At 33.2% G+C, this 15,740-nt stretch overlaps 2 protein-coding genes and 1 long non-coding RNA gene across 3 annotated transcripts; 1 reads left to right on the forward strand and 2 right to left on the reverse strand.

Annotated features, from left to right (window-relative positions):
• Positions 1-675: 675 nt before the first annotated feature.
• Positions 676-1,719, forward strand: LOC132741673 (histone-lysine N-methyltransferase SETMAR-like). Its single transcript, XM_060729894.1, has one exon. It carries the CDS (start codon positions 676-678, stop codon positions 1,717-1,719), a length of 1,044 nt encoding a protein of 347 aa, XP_060585877.1.
• A 7,229-nt stretch (positions 1,720-8,948) lies between these two features.
• Positions 8,949-11,737, reverse strand: LOC132741670 (uncharacterized). The gene is made up of 3 exons (XR_009627312.1): positions 11,055-11,737; positions 10,612-10,787; positions 8,949-9,686 (listed from the first exon to the last, which is right to left on the reverse strand). It is a non-coding gene; the product is annotated as an uncharacterized LOC132741670 (long non-coding RNA).
• Positions 11,738-13,210: 1,473 nt separating this feature from the next.
• Positions 13,211-15,368, reverse strand: LOC132741671 (E3 ubiquitin-protein ligase TRIM71-like). The gene has a single exon (XM_060729891.1). The coding sequence runs from the start codon at positions 15,358-15,360 to the stop codon at positions 13,390-13,392; it is 1,971 nt and encodes a 656-aa protein (XP_060585874.1). The 5' UTR covers positions 15,361-15,368; the 3' UTR covers positions 13,211-13,389.
• Positions 15,369-15,740: the final 372 nt, after the last annotated feature.

Raw genomic sequence — 15,740 nt, forward strand, 5'->3', positions numbered from 1 at the left:
TTCTCGCCCAAACAGTCCGACATGTAGAATCTATATATTCCACTACTCGGTTTGTGTAGTATTCGGTAAACGACATCGCTAAAAATAGTATTTTCATTGATAAAATCATATTCATCCGCGTAATTTGTGATTGTGCATTTATTGACAATTCTATACGCCAACGCTATTTTTAAACTTTGAATTCGTTGTAATTTGTTGGATACTTGTAACAAAATAAAAATATTTCTTTCTTTTAAATCGCTAGTTTTAAGCTGTTTTGAGAACTACTTGTTGTTAGGTTTGTCTTAATCTTCTGTGTCAGAGATTGAATGTCCGCTTTGTATTTACTTATTTTCGATCAGAAAATTCAATAAAACAATATTAGAAATCTTCGACCATTCGGAAATTATTTTGCTTGAAAATTAATGCGCCTGTCTTTGGCCATCTTTACGCAGTGATCTCCCCTGAATTTTTCGGCGTAAGTGTACATATAAAGGGAAGTAACCGCTTCAAAAAAGTGGACTACTTTCGGCATTTGCAATTAACAGCATTAGACTCTGAAATTTCGCTACCATTATTTGTTTGGTCTGACGACCCAAACAAATAAAAATCAATACCAAATTGTACATGAGCTACAGCGGATTAACACAAATACATCGATTAAAACGCATCCACTCATTGACCACTGTGTGAAAAATGGTGGGTGCAAGCATTGCGAATTTCACTGAAATCCGGGGGTACATCAAAGGTCGCGCTGTATTAGGAAAGTCTGCGACTGAAATTTTCAAGGACGTTGTGGACATTTATGGTAAAGGTTGGATGTCTTATAGGACTGTTTGTAGATGGGCTAAGAAGTTTGCTTCAGGCAGAGTGTCAATTGAAAATGACACAAAAACTGGAAGAAAAGTCAGCATCAGCACCAAACTTGCTGAAGCCAGAATTCAAGAACTGTTGCTTGAAGATGCGCGGTATACAGTGCGTGAGCTAGCGAAACTAACGGGGGTTTCATCATCAACAGTTCACTTCATTCTTAAAAAGCAGCTAAAAGTTAGGAAGATTACAGCACGCTGGATTCCACATCTCCTGACTGTTGAACAAAAGAGGTCACGTGTCCAATGTGCTCGTAAAATACTGAAAATGGCACAAAAGATTGAGAAAAACAACTTTCCTGACTTGGTTATGGGTGATGAGACCTGGATATACTTCGAAAACTACGAACCCCACAGGAAAATAAGTAACAAAGTTTGGGCTACAAAAGCTGCAAAGAGGCCTTGTATTGCCAAACGAACAATGAGTGTGCGTAAGATGTTGTACGCCATTTTCTTTACAGCACGTGGTCTAGCCATACAGGTACCTGTACCAAAGGGAAGAGGCATCACAGGCAAATTCTACCGTGATGTTGTCTTGAAAAAGCTGGACAAATACTTCGGGAAAATTCAGCCGAAAAGTGGCATGAGACACATTAAATTGCTCCATGACAACGCCCCTGTCCACAAGGCTGCTATAGTGACGGACTTTTTGTCGGGAAAACATGTGACTGTACTCCAGCATCCCCCGTACTCGCCAGATTTGTCCCGATGTGATTTCTTCCTGTTCCCCAGACTTAAGAAAATTCTCGCTGGAAGAAAATATTCCAAGAGACCTTCAGTTGGTTCTGCCATATACCAGTGTCTCATCAGTATACCCACAAAAGACTACATCCGGGCGTTTCAGATGTGGCTGAAGAGACTGAAAATTTGATAACAAGTGCAAAGGGAATAATTTGAAGGGATGCCCCAAAAATAAGTAGGTTTTCTTTCGTTTTCATAGAAATATAACCTTAGTGACAATACATATCGAACAGCCCTCGTAAATGTTGGTTTGCTCAAATGTTGGCTTGATCCCGAATGAAATGATAGTACTACTTTAAAATGAAATACAAGTTTGAATTGGCTTCAAAATGATATGTTGGCTTCAAAATTAACAAGTAAATGTTAGCTTCAAAATGATATGTTGGCTTCAAAATGAAATGTTGGGTTGCATCAAAATTATAAAAATTTAAAAGTAAGTTTTCTTCAAGAAGCTGAGACCTTCATATTAAGTTTTCTCAATGAAACGTTTAGCTTGACTAAATAAAGGTTAGTGAGAGGTATTGAACTCTAATCAGCGTCAAACTTTGATTAAGAGAATATATAAGTTGGTTTCTCCAAAACCACTGAAGGGAACAGGTTGAAACTTCACACACTTGTTTGGATCAAAATAAGATGTTGGCTTCAAAATGAAATGTTGGCTTCAAATGAAATGTTTGTTCTCTGTGATTACCTTGCATGATACGCACATGTCCCATAACTCTAAGCTATCTTTTTATAGCATTATGCTCCTTTTCTTACTGTCAGGCTTGTAGAAGAATAGTCAAGTCTGCTGTCTAAATATGGACAGTTCTTCTTATAAAACAAATGTTGATCTCCTTTAAATATTGCAAAACACCAAGTTTCCCCAGTCTGAGAATAAAATGTCAATTTACTTCTTATGAACAATTTTCTTTTATATTTGATTTTAAATGAAAAATTTGCTCTTACATTTCATTTTAAATGAAGAATAATGCTCTAACATTTTCTTTTCAAATGAAAAATTTGCTCTTACTAAAATCCTGCTCTTATATTTCATTTCAAATGAAAATCTTGCTCTTATATTTTGTCTGTCATAATCCTTAAAATACTTAACATGCCAAGAGAACATGTGACAGATACTGTTAACTAAGGAAAGTCTCTGACTTCTATAAAGGGGTGTATGATAGATACTAGATAATAATGGGAAGGAGTGATTGGTGTCCTTAAATACAATGAAATGTTTATTATTGCCAAGATTTGTCTAGAAGTAACTGTATGAGGGAGACATCATATTGATTCTTGTTTCCAAGTCATAGATATATTGTTGTAAGATAAATAGAGTTTGTTGTTAGTTCTGTGGTGTGATCTTTCAGCATGATTTTGAGACTGATTGTCATTGTCTAAAGGTTAAAATGTCAAATGACTTTCCCAATAAAATACTGTAGCTGTCACTCAAATTGTGTAAATTTTAGTTTTGTTTTTGTTATAATGATTAGGGGCATCAATATTCAAGTGGTTAAGGTGGTTGACATCAACCACTTGCCCCTCAGCAATGTGAGTTCAAATCCCACCCGGGAATTAGAATTCTTTCATTTAAGGAAGCTATTCAGCTGTATTACGAAACTTAGGTGGTTTTAGTCTAAATCAGTGTTTGTTTGTGTCTGAAATAATGCAAGGAGGTTTTCCTCCACCAGTAAGGCTGGAAATTTGTCTTTCTGACCAATAATGTGTCACTTTGACTTATAATGCAACAACTACAAAAAAGCTGTAAATATTTTGTAATGCATGAAATTTGGACTCAACAAATAGAGTCTTATATGTCATCGATAGTATTCTAGGAGATATCAATTGTGACTTAAGTTCAATTACCTATAACACCATAAATACTTTGCTTCAAATCATATGTAACATTTTTGGTGCTGTTTTTGAGGACATAAATTTTAAAAGGTTGAGAAAGATAGTTCTCTTTGGGGTGGAATTTTAATATTTTAATCAAAAGATTTTCAAAATGAAAACTGTTTGATCATTAGCTTTGATTTAAGAATATTGTTCAAATACATGTATTTTGAGAAAGTAAAGTGAAAGACTCTTCAACATGTTACTTTGAAAACAGGGTGGGTAATAATAGTAGCCTGAAAATTATTCAAATTACAAAGAAAATAAAACCATCTATCCTGAAATCTTATAAGATTTAAATACAATATCGTAGCACAGAAAAAAAAAAACATGATTTGAAGGATTTTGAAATTAAAGAAACTATATTGGTGCTAATTTTTATATTTGAGTAGGTGTGTTATTTTAGTCGAATACAAGAGTATTTTAGTACTTTGAAAATTCTTAAAATGATTTATTTCTGTGATATTTTTTTTTGTGAATACGGTAACCTTTACTTTTAACTTGATCATTAAGTATTTAAAGTATTTAAAAAAAAGAAAGAAACAAGAACGTGTTTGTTAAACACAAATGCCCCCGGCTCAGATTCTTGTCAGTAGCAATACTTCAAACAAGAGGGCCATGATGGCCCTGAGGTCGCTCACCTGTATATAGCCCCCCCGGCCCAATTTTTACCCAAGGGCTTTTATTTGTTTATTTGAACAGACTTGGTAGACACCTATAAGAAGATGTTTCATGCAAAACATCTAAGTTCTAGCTCATTGGGTTTTTTTAAAAGAAGATTTTTTAAGTTTTTACTATACACATAGAGTAAAAAACAATGACACCCCTCGGGCAGGGCCAGTTTTGACCCCTGGGCTTTTATTTGAACAAACTTTGTAGATATTTACTTAAAGATGTTTCATGCTTAATATCTAAACTCTAGTTATTTGGGTTTTTTCAAAGAAGATTTTTAAGTTTTTGCTATGTATATAAGGAAAATCAATGACCCCCGGGGCGGGGCCAGTTTTGACCCCAGGGCTTTTATTTGAACATACTTGGTAGACACCCATTAGAACATGTCTCATGCTAAATATCTTAGCTCTAGCTCTTTGGGTTCTTTAAAAGAAGATTTTATAAGTTTTTACTATATGCAATTATAAGGAAAATCAATGACCCCTGGGGAGGGGCCAATTTGGACCCCAGGGGTTTTATTTGAACAAACTTGGTAGACATTCACTAGAAGATGTTTCATGCCAAATATATAAGCTTTAGCTCTTACAGTTCTTTAAAAGAAGATTTTTTAAGTTTTTACTATATGCATATAGGGAAAATCAATGACCCCCTGGGGCGGGGCCAATTTTGACCCCAGGGCTTTTATTTGAACAAACTTGGTAGACATTTACTAGAAGATGTTTTATGCCAAATATCTAAGTTCTAGCTCTTACGGTTCTTTAAAAGAAGATTTTTTAAGTTTAAACTATATGCATATAGGGAAAATCAATTACCCCCCAGGGCGGGGCCAATTTTGACCCCAGGGCTTTTATTTGAACAAACTTGGTAGACATTCACTAGAAGATGTTTCATGCCAAATATCTAAGCTCTAGCTCTTTGGGTTCTTTAAAAGAAGATTTTTTAAGTTTTTACTTTATGCATATAGGGAAAATCAATGACCCCCTGGGGCGGGGCCAATTTTGACCCCAGGGCTTTTATTTGAACAAACTTGGTAGACATTCACTAGAAGATGTTTCATGCCAAATATCTAAGCTCTAGCTCTTACAGTTCTTTAAAGGAAGATTTTTTAAGTGTTTACTATATGCATATAGGGAAAATCAATGACCCCCCGGGGCGGGGCCAATTTTGACCCCAGGGCTTTTATTTGAACAAACTTGGTAGACACTCACTAGAAGATGTTCCATGCCAAAAATCTTAGCTCTAGCTCTTACAGTTCTTTAAAAGAAGATCTTTTAAGTTTTTACTATATGCATATAGGGAAAATCAATGACCCCCCGGGGGCGGGGCCAATTTTGACCCCAGGGCTTTTATTTGAACAAACTTGGTAGACACTCATTAGAAGATGTTTCATGCCAAATATCTAAGCTCTAGCTCTTAGGGTTGTTTAAAAGAAGATATTTAAAGATTTTTCTTTCGGTTGCCATGGCAACCAGAGTTCTGCATGGAATTAAATTCTTTGAACAATTTTTAAAGGTGACCACCAAAGGAACATTCCTGTGAAGTTTGGATGAAATTGGCTCAGTGGTTTATGAGGAGATGTCATTTAAAGCAAAAGTTTACGGACGGACGACGGACGACGGACGGACGGACGGACGGACGGACGCCGGACGAAAAGCGATCACAAAAGCTCACCCTGTCACTTTGTGACAGGTGAGCTAAAAATGTTTACCCATTCACTCAGTTATGGACAGAAAAATCGCCAAAAAATTGTAAACACAAGTTTTATAGCTTGACAAAGTCATGGCATTTTGTAATTGTGAAAAATATAAGTTGCCAAGTCATTGCTCTGACTTGTGAAGTTGAAAAATATTCAACTTCATGCAAGTTATCTTCCTACCAAATATGAAATACATCTGTCATTAAATAAAGGCTGTATGGGCAAAAGTGTAAAAATCTATTTTGAGCACTGGTGATCTTGACCAAACCAGACAAGGCCCTATTTTCAAAGTGAAAAAAGGGAAATAACTGGGAAATATGGATGACACAGTTATATAACTTGGCAATATCATGTGCTTTGTATTGATAAGTAAGTGTGGAAATTATATATCCATTAGTATAGATAGAACTTAAGATATTTCCAACTTGCCGTTTTAGGTTAACCATTATTCATTTTCTAAGTGCTGAAAAGGGCAATAACTTGGTAAATATGAAAGCCAGAGTTATGAAACTTGCCCAGATCATGTACTTTGTATTGATTAGTAAGTGTGTAAACTTAGAAGCCATTGGTACAGGTAGAACTTAAGAAAAATCCAACTTGCCGTTCTAGGTTAACCTCGTACGGAAAGACAGACGGACGGATCAATGACTATATGCCCGGGGGCATACAAATACATATTGATATCTTTGCATTTAGCTGCAGAGTAAATAAATGGACTGTTTTGTATAGTTAGCTGAAATGAATGACCTTTTTACATGTCTGCCAGCTATTGTCTACTGTTTGCCTGTGATGTAGAAAGAATATTTTTCAAACAAATTGCTAATGATATATCTATTTTTTCTTAGAATTTGTAAAAGGGACTTGCCTCCAGATAATAACAAAAGCAACTTTCTAAAAAAAAAAAAAATATATATATATATATATCATGAATTACATCAAGGGAAATGTATAAATATTTGAAATTCAATGTGGCATTTGGCATTTTTAAGCTTGTCTTTGAAAAGAAAAGAGAGAGCTACTGTACTCACCCTGGTGTTGGAACCGTCATCACACTTTGGTTAAGTTCTTGCGTAGGGATTTTTTATGTCTTCATTCAAAGGATATATATCATATATAATACATGAGAGGTCGAATGCATATGTTGTATTTAGCAACCTTTTTTCAAAACATTCAACTTTTCACTTTCTTCATATTTTGAAAATTTAATGCTAAGCAGTTCTATATTTATCCCCATATAGCATATCACGTATGTTTTATTTTATTCAAATACAAGTAAAGATTATGAAAACAATGTTTCTTTTGTAAAATAATTTATATTTTTTGGATATTATTTTAACATTACTATATATAGAATGAAATACGATCAGTAAGCTCTTTGCAGAAACGAAATAGTTGTTGTTGGGGACTTCAACAGCTTGTAATATATTTTTAACATTTTTGCTGGTACATCAACATATTATGAAAATATCTTTCCTTTGCAAAAACACTTTTGTATCTTCTTACATCTAATACAAGGTAACCGTTACTAACAGGCATGCTTATCCCAACTTTATCTTGAATTTTCAGAAATTGTTGAATTTTAAGTTGGAGTAACGTATGTTTCACACTGGCTTTAATTTATGAACTTTATCACAGAATTGAAACTTACATGTAAATCAACTTTTTTTATTTAGGAATCAAATGTACATCATTCTTTTGTCATGAAAATGCAATTTTATGTTTTTATATTTGCATGTGTAAACAATATAAAGTCTATTTGATAAAAGTAACGTTTGTTTCACTGTGGTTACTTAAACAAGTTAAAACTCGACCAAAGTTAACAAAATTTACTTACTAATGTCAAATTGAAGTTAATGTTACAGTAATACGTGCTTTATGACTTCAATTACCCGTTTGATAAAATTTCTTTTAAAGTTGGTAACGTATGTTTCTGTAACGTATGTTTCATTTTTACATTGAAAGTGGGTTGGAAAAGGACGCAAGAGCTTATAACCGCCATAATTTGTGGTTAATATATCAGAGTTACACACATGTTAATTTTCTTTCTTGATTGGAGTCTTCATTGAATGGATTAGCTCTTAAACAATGGTAACGTATGTTTCTTTTTAAAATGCTGTTGAAAAGATTTGAATAAAAAATGAAAACTTTCGAAAACAGAATAATATTTTAGAGGCTGCAAGCTTATTTTTGCTTATAATTATATATATGCTGTATTATTAAGCATGCATCGATTCATTTATGTAATTTCTGTTTCGCTTCTAATTGTTTAGGTTTTATCTGCATTTGGCGACATTTGATCATCCATTATATCAATGAGGTTTTTAACAGTCAAATATAATTTTTACTAATAATCAAAGTGCATATACACGCTGAAATGACTAATTGCACATGTTTCGTTAATTCTGGAACTTATTTTTCTGAAACACAATTTCAAAGTTGAAAATTCTAGGTGGCGACAGTAACGTATGTTACATTTTAGGGTATTAATGGTACTTGTAAAAGACAAATACCAGATAAAAATGTAAAACTGAGAGAGTCCGTATAAGACAAAGTGGCAGCCACCTTTCTAATAACATTCTGACCTCAAGGAAAACCTTCGTATAAGAGCTGCCCAGTGGAACATCAAATGCTGTGTTTTATTGAGAATGAGCGATAACAGAATTTACTATTGTATTCATTACATTATTTTTCATATTACATATTTAATAGAATCATGAAATAGCTGTATCTTTCATTATTTAAAATATTTGAATCTTTAATTCAATAAATTAATAAATCACCTTAACCTGTGTAATTATGGTCCGTGCTCTCTGAAAAGATGTCTGATGAAAAATTAAATGGTTTGGAGGTTTGGTAGATGAGCTGAAACTGATGTATAAGTGTGACACTTTGATGTTTTGATGTCATACAAAGATGTGAAGTTCTAAAACAGTGATGGGTCTGTGTGATACATTTATGTGTTGGTGTGATACAGTGTTGTGTTGATGTGAAACAATAATATGTTGCCCGGGTGTAGATTTTCCAAGGTTTTTGGCTCAAAAACCTCGGAAAAAAACCTCGGAGTATTGGAACAAGAAAATGCAAAACTTTGCTATTAAAAAAACCTTGGAAAAAAAGGGAGAGGGTGAAAAACCTTGTAAAAAATTTCCGAGTTTTTATTAAAAAAAAACCTCGTAAAAAGTATGACCTCGGAGTATTGGAACAATTTCCAAGGATTTCAGAATAAAAACCTCGTAAAATAATTTCCGAGGATTTTTTTTAGAAAACCTTGGAAAATGAGTGACCTCGGAGTATTGGAACGATTTCCAAGGATTTTTAAAGTGTTTCCGTGGTTTTTTTTTCCAAGGTTTTTAAATGAAAACCTCGGAAAGTTTCTCACAACTGGGAATACTGTTATATTTTCGAGGATTCTTACTTAAGGGCATCAGAGAATTTTCCAAGGTTTATTTGAGCAAAATCCTTGGAAATTTCTAGAATATCCATGGAAAATAAGAAAATATAACATCCAATGAAATATTCTGAAAAGAGCAATTATATTGTCCTTTTAAGGAATTAAGAAAATTCTTTATAATAATACAGAGCAAAAAATGATCACATGACTCACTGAAACATTTAATGTCAGTGTGAAGTAAATAGTAATGCACTACAAATGAAAAGTTAAGTTAGTTATAGTCTTTAATGGTAAATATTACAATCAATGTTCAGTTATAATTTTTTGGTATCCGGCTATATTTTAATGTATTCAAATATCTATCTTTTGAATTCCTGTTCACTCTCCTTAATTTAAAGTGTCCCTTAGTTTTTCCCTCACCATCACAGGGGTCACATGTGGAAAATGCTCCAGGATACAATTCCTGAAATAAATAAAGTAAATATTTAATAAAGTACAGCCATTGAAAGAAGTTAGAAAAACAATTATATAAAATCACCACTGGGCGCAAATCCCTCTCCATGTGGTCAGGATCAAAGACTTCAAACTACTTGCCTTACAACATTGTATTTTTGACTCCTGAAGCCAGGATGGGCTTCTTCCCTCTGAGGGAGCTATCCAGCCCAGGATTAAGGAACACCTGTGGTTATACTCAGGACAGTTCAGTATGTGTAGGCAATCAGAATTACATCATTTAATTTCTTTTTTATTAATCAATAAAAAAATGATACGTTCCTTAAACGTTTCCATAGACAAAAATATTAGTTCACTGTTGATATATATTGTTTAAAAAAATCAGCACTTTTGTGAAAAGAAAAACATCTTTGAGTGATCCAAAACTACTTGAATGACAAGTTGTTTAAGACCTTTGCTTAAAATGAAGGCTTAAATATTTTCAAATAACCTTTTCTGTAGTTACTTTTTAATGTTTCTCTACTGTTTTGAAATAGTGAATTTAATTTTTTTCATGTTGATTTCTATTTTTTCTTCATCAGTACTTTAAGTGTTAGGATTTCAAGAAAACTTTGGTAAGCAGTGTGACAATTCTGCGATGTTAAGAAAAGAAACGATGTCTGTTAATATTATTTTAGATTATGTCATACTGGATGTTACAACCTAAAGCACTCCAAAAATATTGCAAAAAATAACGCTTTTCATAAGGTGATTCCGATTGCCTACACTAATTGTATCCGTCTGCTCAAAGTGACATCTGCATCAATAAAGCTGGAGAGTCATCATGTAACATTAATAGCATTTCCAACAAAGTATCAATAAAAAAATCAGTTCCAGAAACCTTCATTCATTCAAATTTCAAATTGAAATTTTCTAGTTTTAAAACAAAAACATACTGTAGTATATTCCTTGAAGCCTTTCCTCAGGTCTACAGTTGGCTTCCTTAATCACTTGACTTTGAAGGTGCCAATGCCAATGACATTCCAGTATATTCCTCTGCTTTATACTATGATAAAACACAGCAAAGCTGGATAGTTTGGAACAGTCCTGCAAACTTGCTTACAAGCTGACTCTGTAATTAAAAATTTGTAGATACAAATAATAGATGAAAGATGAAAGTTTATAAATAATGTCATCATAGTTTAATGCACTCATCTTGTTCAATACAATCATATACAAACATAGCATTTATACTCATAAAATATCCTCTAAACAATTGTATTTAAACTAGCTTACATTTAGGTTAAAAATATAGATCTAAAATAGTTTGTATTTAATACTTATTTGAAAAAAAAAACAACAACAGATTTTATGCATAAATGTATCTAAAATTATTTACCTGAACATTTTAACTATCTTGTTTCTTTTGTTTATCTTCCTGTCCCAGGTCATTGATCTCTAGGTTCAATTACAACGACCAAACATTTCCTGAATCTTGTCACACTTAGATAAATGTTTTCTTTGAAAATTCCAAAATATGCTCCCTAACATTAATAAAACAAGATATCTCCATAATTGCTTTAAATAAATCCAGGTTTGCACTATTTCCAACTTATAACCACTTGACCCATTAATGTCTGAGATTCAAATTTTTCAACAGTATAACTGAAGGGGCAATCATAATGTGAAACAGGGGTGATCCCAAAATATCAAAGCCATCATCATTTTTTTTTGACATTTATTGAAGGTACAAATATATCAAATGATAAATAAAAGTAAAACTTGAAAATTATAATAAGTTCTTGAAAGAGAATCACAGTTGCAGTGTCATTTTAGACTGATTGTTTTGGATTGTATAAAAACCCAGACTCCCCCTGAATAATCACATGGAACAATCTGGTCTATCCCAGAATGCTCAATGAGAAGATTGATCATGCATAGATAAAGGGAACCACCTGGGGTGCCATTAGTTTTATCTGATCAGTGTGTTATATTCTGTGTGTGAAATCTTAGTGGATGCAGTATTTATTTATCCTAATTATAAGAAATTAACAAGCATACTGGTTATTATATTTCAGACATTCAATTGTACATAATTATATTTAAAGGACAATTAATAACTATTTATGTTTATTGTACACATAATTAATGGCAGAGTAAATTGTAATCTGAATGTATGTCACAGACTTGCTTAGTAGAATATACTATTTTATATGGCATAAAACATATATTAAAGATTAATAGCATTCTTATTTCAGTGTTGCTTACAGGCTGTCAAGAAACCCTAAGTTAAGTCTATATATAGAAAGAAACTGCAGGAAAAATACTGATGTATTTGGAAACTAATAGACATAAACACTGATTGTTTCTTTTTCTATAATTATAAGTTTTGCTCTTTTATCTATTCTTAAAAATGGAGAAGATATCTAGTAACAATAATTATAAATAATAAAAAAAAATATGAAAATAAAAAAAATAAAATTTTCAAGTCTTTCTGATCATCAGTTATTTGAATAATCTTTATCTTATTTTGATTAGTTACAATACCTTTAATTTATAGCCATTAATAAAAGGTATTTTATGGCAACAAGGAATTTACATTGTATTTAACTTTTCCATGTTTTCACACTTAAATTTTTTTAATTGATTCCTCCCCAAAAAATGGCTTACAAATTTATTGAAAAGGAAGTTGGCCATTGACAATGTCCATACTAAAAATTGATTCCCTGGACCAAATCTCTCCTTTCCATGCTGTTGGACAATCATTTTTATCATGTTTGCTCTGACCATGGATTAAAAAATATCCATTGGCAATCTACAGTCGGGTTGTTATCTTAGTTTGCTTTAACTGTTGATTATTGCTTTTGATGCCCATTATAAGTTAAATCATGATTATGTCTTAACATTTTCCGAGATGAAATTTAGTTAAGTTCAATTATCCGAGGTCATTTCCAAGCTAAATATTGGCAAAGTGTTTCCAACAAATTTTACATAAATTTTCTAAGTTCTTTTCCGAGCAAAAAAATGACAAAGTTCTTCATTTCCAAGCTTTTTCCGAGCTGATTTTTGGCAGAGTGTTTAATTCTGAGGTAGTTTCCAAGGTTTTCTTTATTTCCAAGGATTTTTATACAAAAACCTTGGATAAAGTTTCCAAGGTTTTAAAAAAAACCTTGGAATTAAAAAAAAAACCTTGTAAAACTGGTTTATTTCCAAGGTTTTTGAAGCAGTTTCCATGGTTTTTTTCATAAACCTCGGAAAATCTACACCCGGGTAGTGTGATACCATATGTTGGTGTGATACAGTGATGTGTTGGTGCAATACAGTGTTGTGTTGATGTGATACAATAATATGTTGGTGTGATACTGTGTTGTGTTGGCATGATACATTTATATGTTGGTGTGAGACAGTGATGTGTTGGTGTGATATACAATTGAGACAATGATAAGAAAAATGATATAACTATAAGAATTTCACAGACACTTATTCTAAGCCATAAATCTGGCTGAAACCTTTAGAAGCCCTGATATGTCAGTCTTGAGATAAAAATCTTATTATTTGCACATCTACACTAACATAGGAAAGTGTAATTTTCTTAAACTTCTAAAGCTCTTAAATGTTAGTACTACAGACAAAAATGAATTGGTATCAACAGAGATTACAAAATAAGATAAGTATACCCTAGTTGTGTTGTAGGGAATTTTTTGTCTGTGTATCGTTTTTCATGTCTATGTCTATTAAAACTTGTAGATATTTAAATCATTTCTTTCTTCCTTATGATCACTATGGTTACAGACACACAGTGTTTCTGTTTCAGAAAACCAGCATATGGCCTGTGGATAGTTCAAGTCTTGCAGAACAATCTCAGCTTTCTTACAGTCAGCAGATATATGAAGTATGTTACATTCGTCTTCACTGATATCACTCACAAAAACAGATCCATCATCTATAAGGGCTATGCCTATTGGAGTTTGCATCCTATCGTAGCTTCCTGTCAGCTCTCCCTCCCAGTTGAAACAGAAAACTGTTTGCTTGTCACAGTCAGATACAAAGATTGAGTCGCTGTTTGTGGCCACGTGTAATGGATTTTTAAAAATCAGTTTCCTATTTGAATTTCTGAGGATTCTTCTTTGCACTTTTCCTTCCATGTCCATAATATGGAGTTTAGCTGGATTTAGAAATGTTACAACAAGTTTTCCATGATGATGACTGAGTCCATAACATTCCCCTTCTACCTTCAATTTATGTTGTTCATTTATTGTGTTTGAGGTAAACAACAAAAACTGTATTGTTTTAGCAAGTGGCTTTGTAACAGCAATGGTATCATCACTTGTCATAGTAACATCCCAAGGTATTGAATCCAATTTGCATTGTATGATATCTTGACTATCTAGATCTACAACTTTAATTAAAGCATTGGATTTATCTGCTACAATAACTTGATTTCTAGAGCCTGCAGCTATCCCGCTTATATAGCAGTCCTTTTTATCTGTGGATGATTTGACACAAATTGTGCAGGAAAGAGTTTCTTTCTCTGGCTCTGACAATGAAGCAGATAGCTGGTCTGATTGTTCATGTGATGTAGGCCTCGGTGTCCAAAGAGTTGTATCAGCCTTCAGAATTGTTTCATCAATTTCATGTTGTTCAAATATGTATTCTTTACACTCACCTACAGCCTCTTGTTGTTTAAATCTATTTTCATTATAAAGATTCAGTTGCTTAGATAGCTGGTCTGATTGTTCATGTGCCGTAGGCCTCAATGTTCCAAGGGATGTTTCATCCTGAAGAAATGTTTCAATACTTTCATTTGGTTCAAATTTGTATTCTTTACACTCACCTGTTGTAGCCTCTAGTTGTTTCAACTTATTTTCATAATCAAAAATCAGTTGCTTAACACTCTGAAGCTCAGTAAAAAGTTGGTCAGCTTTCTTGCATTTGTTCAGATGTTTCAAAGCATTAGCTGATGCTTCAAGTGATTTCATTATAACATCACTTGTTGTTTCTGTTTTTTCTAACATTTCGCTGTTGTCATGTTGGAGTTTCTTTAAAGTATCTTTAGCTTCTTTTTCCATTTCATCCACCTTCATATCAATTTCAGCCCTTGATGTTTCAATATCTTCTTTAGCATTTGCCAGTGAAGTTGCTGAGCTTTCTAACTTTTGCTTCAAATCTGCAGTCATATGCAAGCATTTTTCAGTCATTTGGTCAATATTTGTCAGTGTGCCTTCCAATTCAATGCTGTCAATGATTTCAGTAGATATATCTGGTATATAATCAATAACACATAATGTTTTTGTATGTTCCAAAGTCACACATACATTACATACTAAAGCCTCATGGTCTTGGCAATAGAATTTGACTATTTCTTTGGGATGTTTTGAGCATGGAGTTGTAAGGTCATCAGACTCTCTTCCAGGGGTACGTAATGACAGTTTTGAATAATCTTGTGTTTGAGGCATATGATCTCTGTCAAGAAGTTGATGACGCCGTGATGGTTTAGGTCGCCTGTGTGTTTCAAAGCAGGTTTGACATAAATGTTCCTCGCAATTTACACAGAACCCAACAGCAGGTAGGCGGATGTTTTCTTTGTCACAAGGGACACAGATAATTTCAAAGTCTTCAGCACTTCCTTTAGACAGGCTAGTAGACATGTTAGACGACAAGCTTAATGATAGAAGCTTGGATTCATTATCTCCACTGAAAGCCATTGTAAATCTGAAATGACCAATTAACTTAATTATTGATTTTAACATTTATCAATATCTGACTAATTCTCCATACATATGAAAAGCATACTTTATATAGTTATCTTAGAGTTACTGTCCTTGAAATTTCTACATTAAGGACCAGAGCAGGTACTTGTGAATAAATATGACAGAGGTCTTACAGTCATACATAAGGAAAAATTCATTTTTGGCCGGGTTGCACAGGTGCAAACCCGGGTTATAGTAAGGTGAATGTCGGGCGAGTGGGCAGAGAAAAACTTTTTGTTACAGTTTTCACAGCAAATACTCTTGATATTTGGCATACAGCATAGACATGTGGCCCCATACCGTGGGATTCTATTTCAGGTCTGTCACTCATCCGC

Source organism: Ruditapes philippinarum, unplaced genomic scaffold (genome assembly GCF_026571515.1).
Source record: "Ruditapes philippinarum isolate M1 unplaced genomic scaffold, ASM2657151v2 ctg5306_1_1_1_1, whole genome shotgun sequence".
Classification (NCBI taxonomy): Eukaryota; Metazoa; Mollusca; class Bivalvia; order Venerida; family Veneridae; genus Ruditapes; species Ruditapes philippinarum.

Coding starts and splice junctions, on each gene's coding strand:
- LOC132741671 (XM_060729891.1), bottom strand. CDS start 15,360: ATGGCTTTCAGTGGAGATAATGAATCCAAGCTTCTATCATTAAGCTTG.
- LOC132741673 (XM_060729894.1), top strand. CDS start 676: ATGGTGGGTGCAAGCATTGCGAATTTCACTGAAATCCGGGGGTACATC.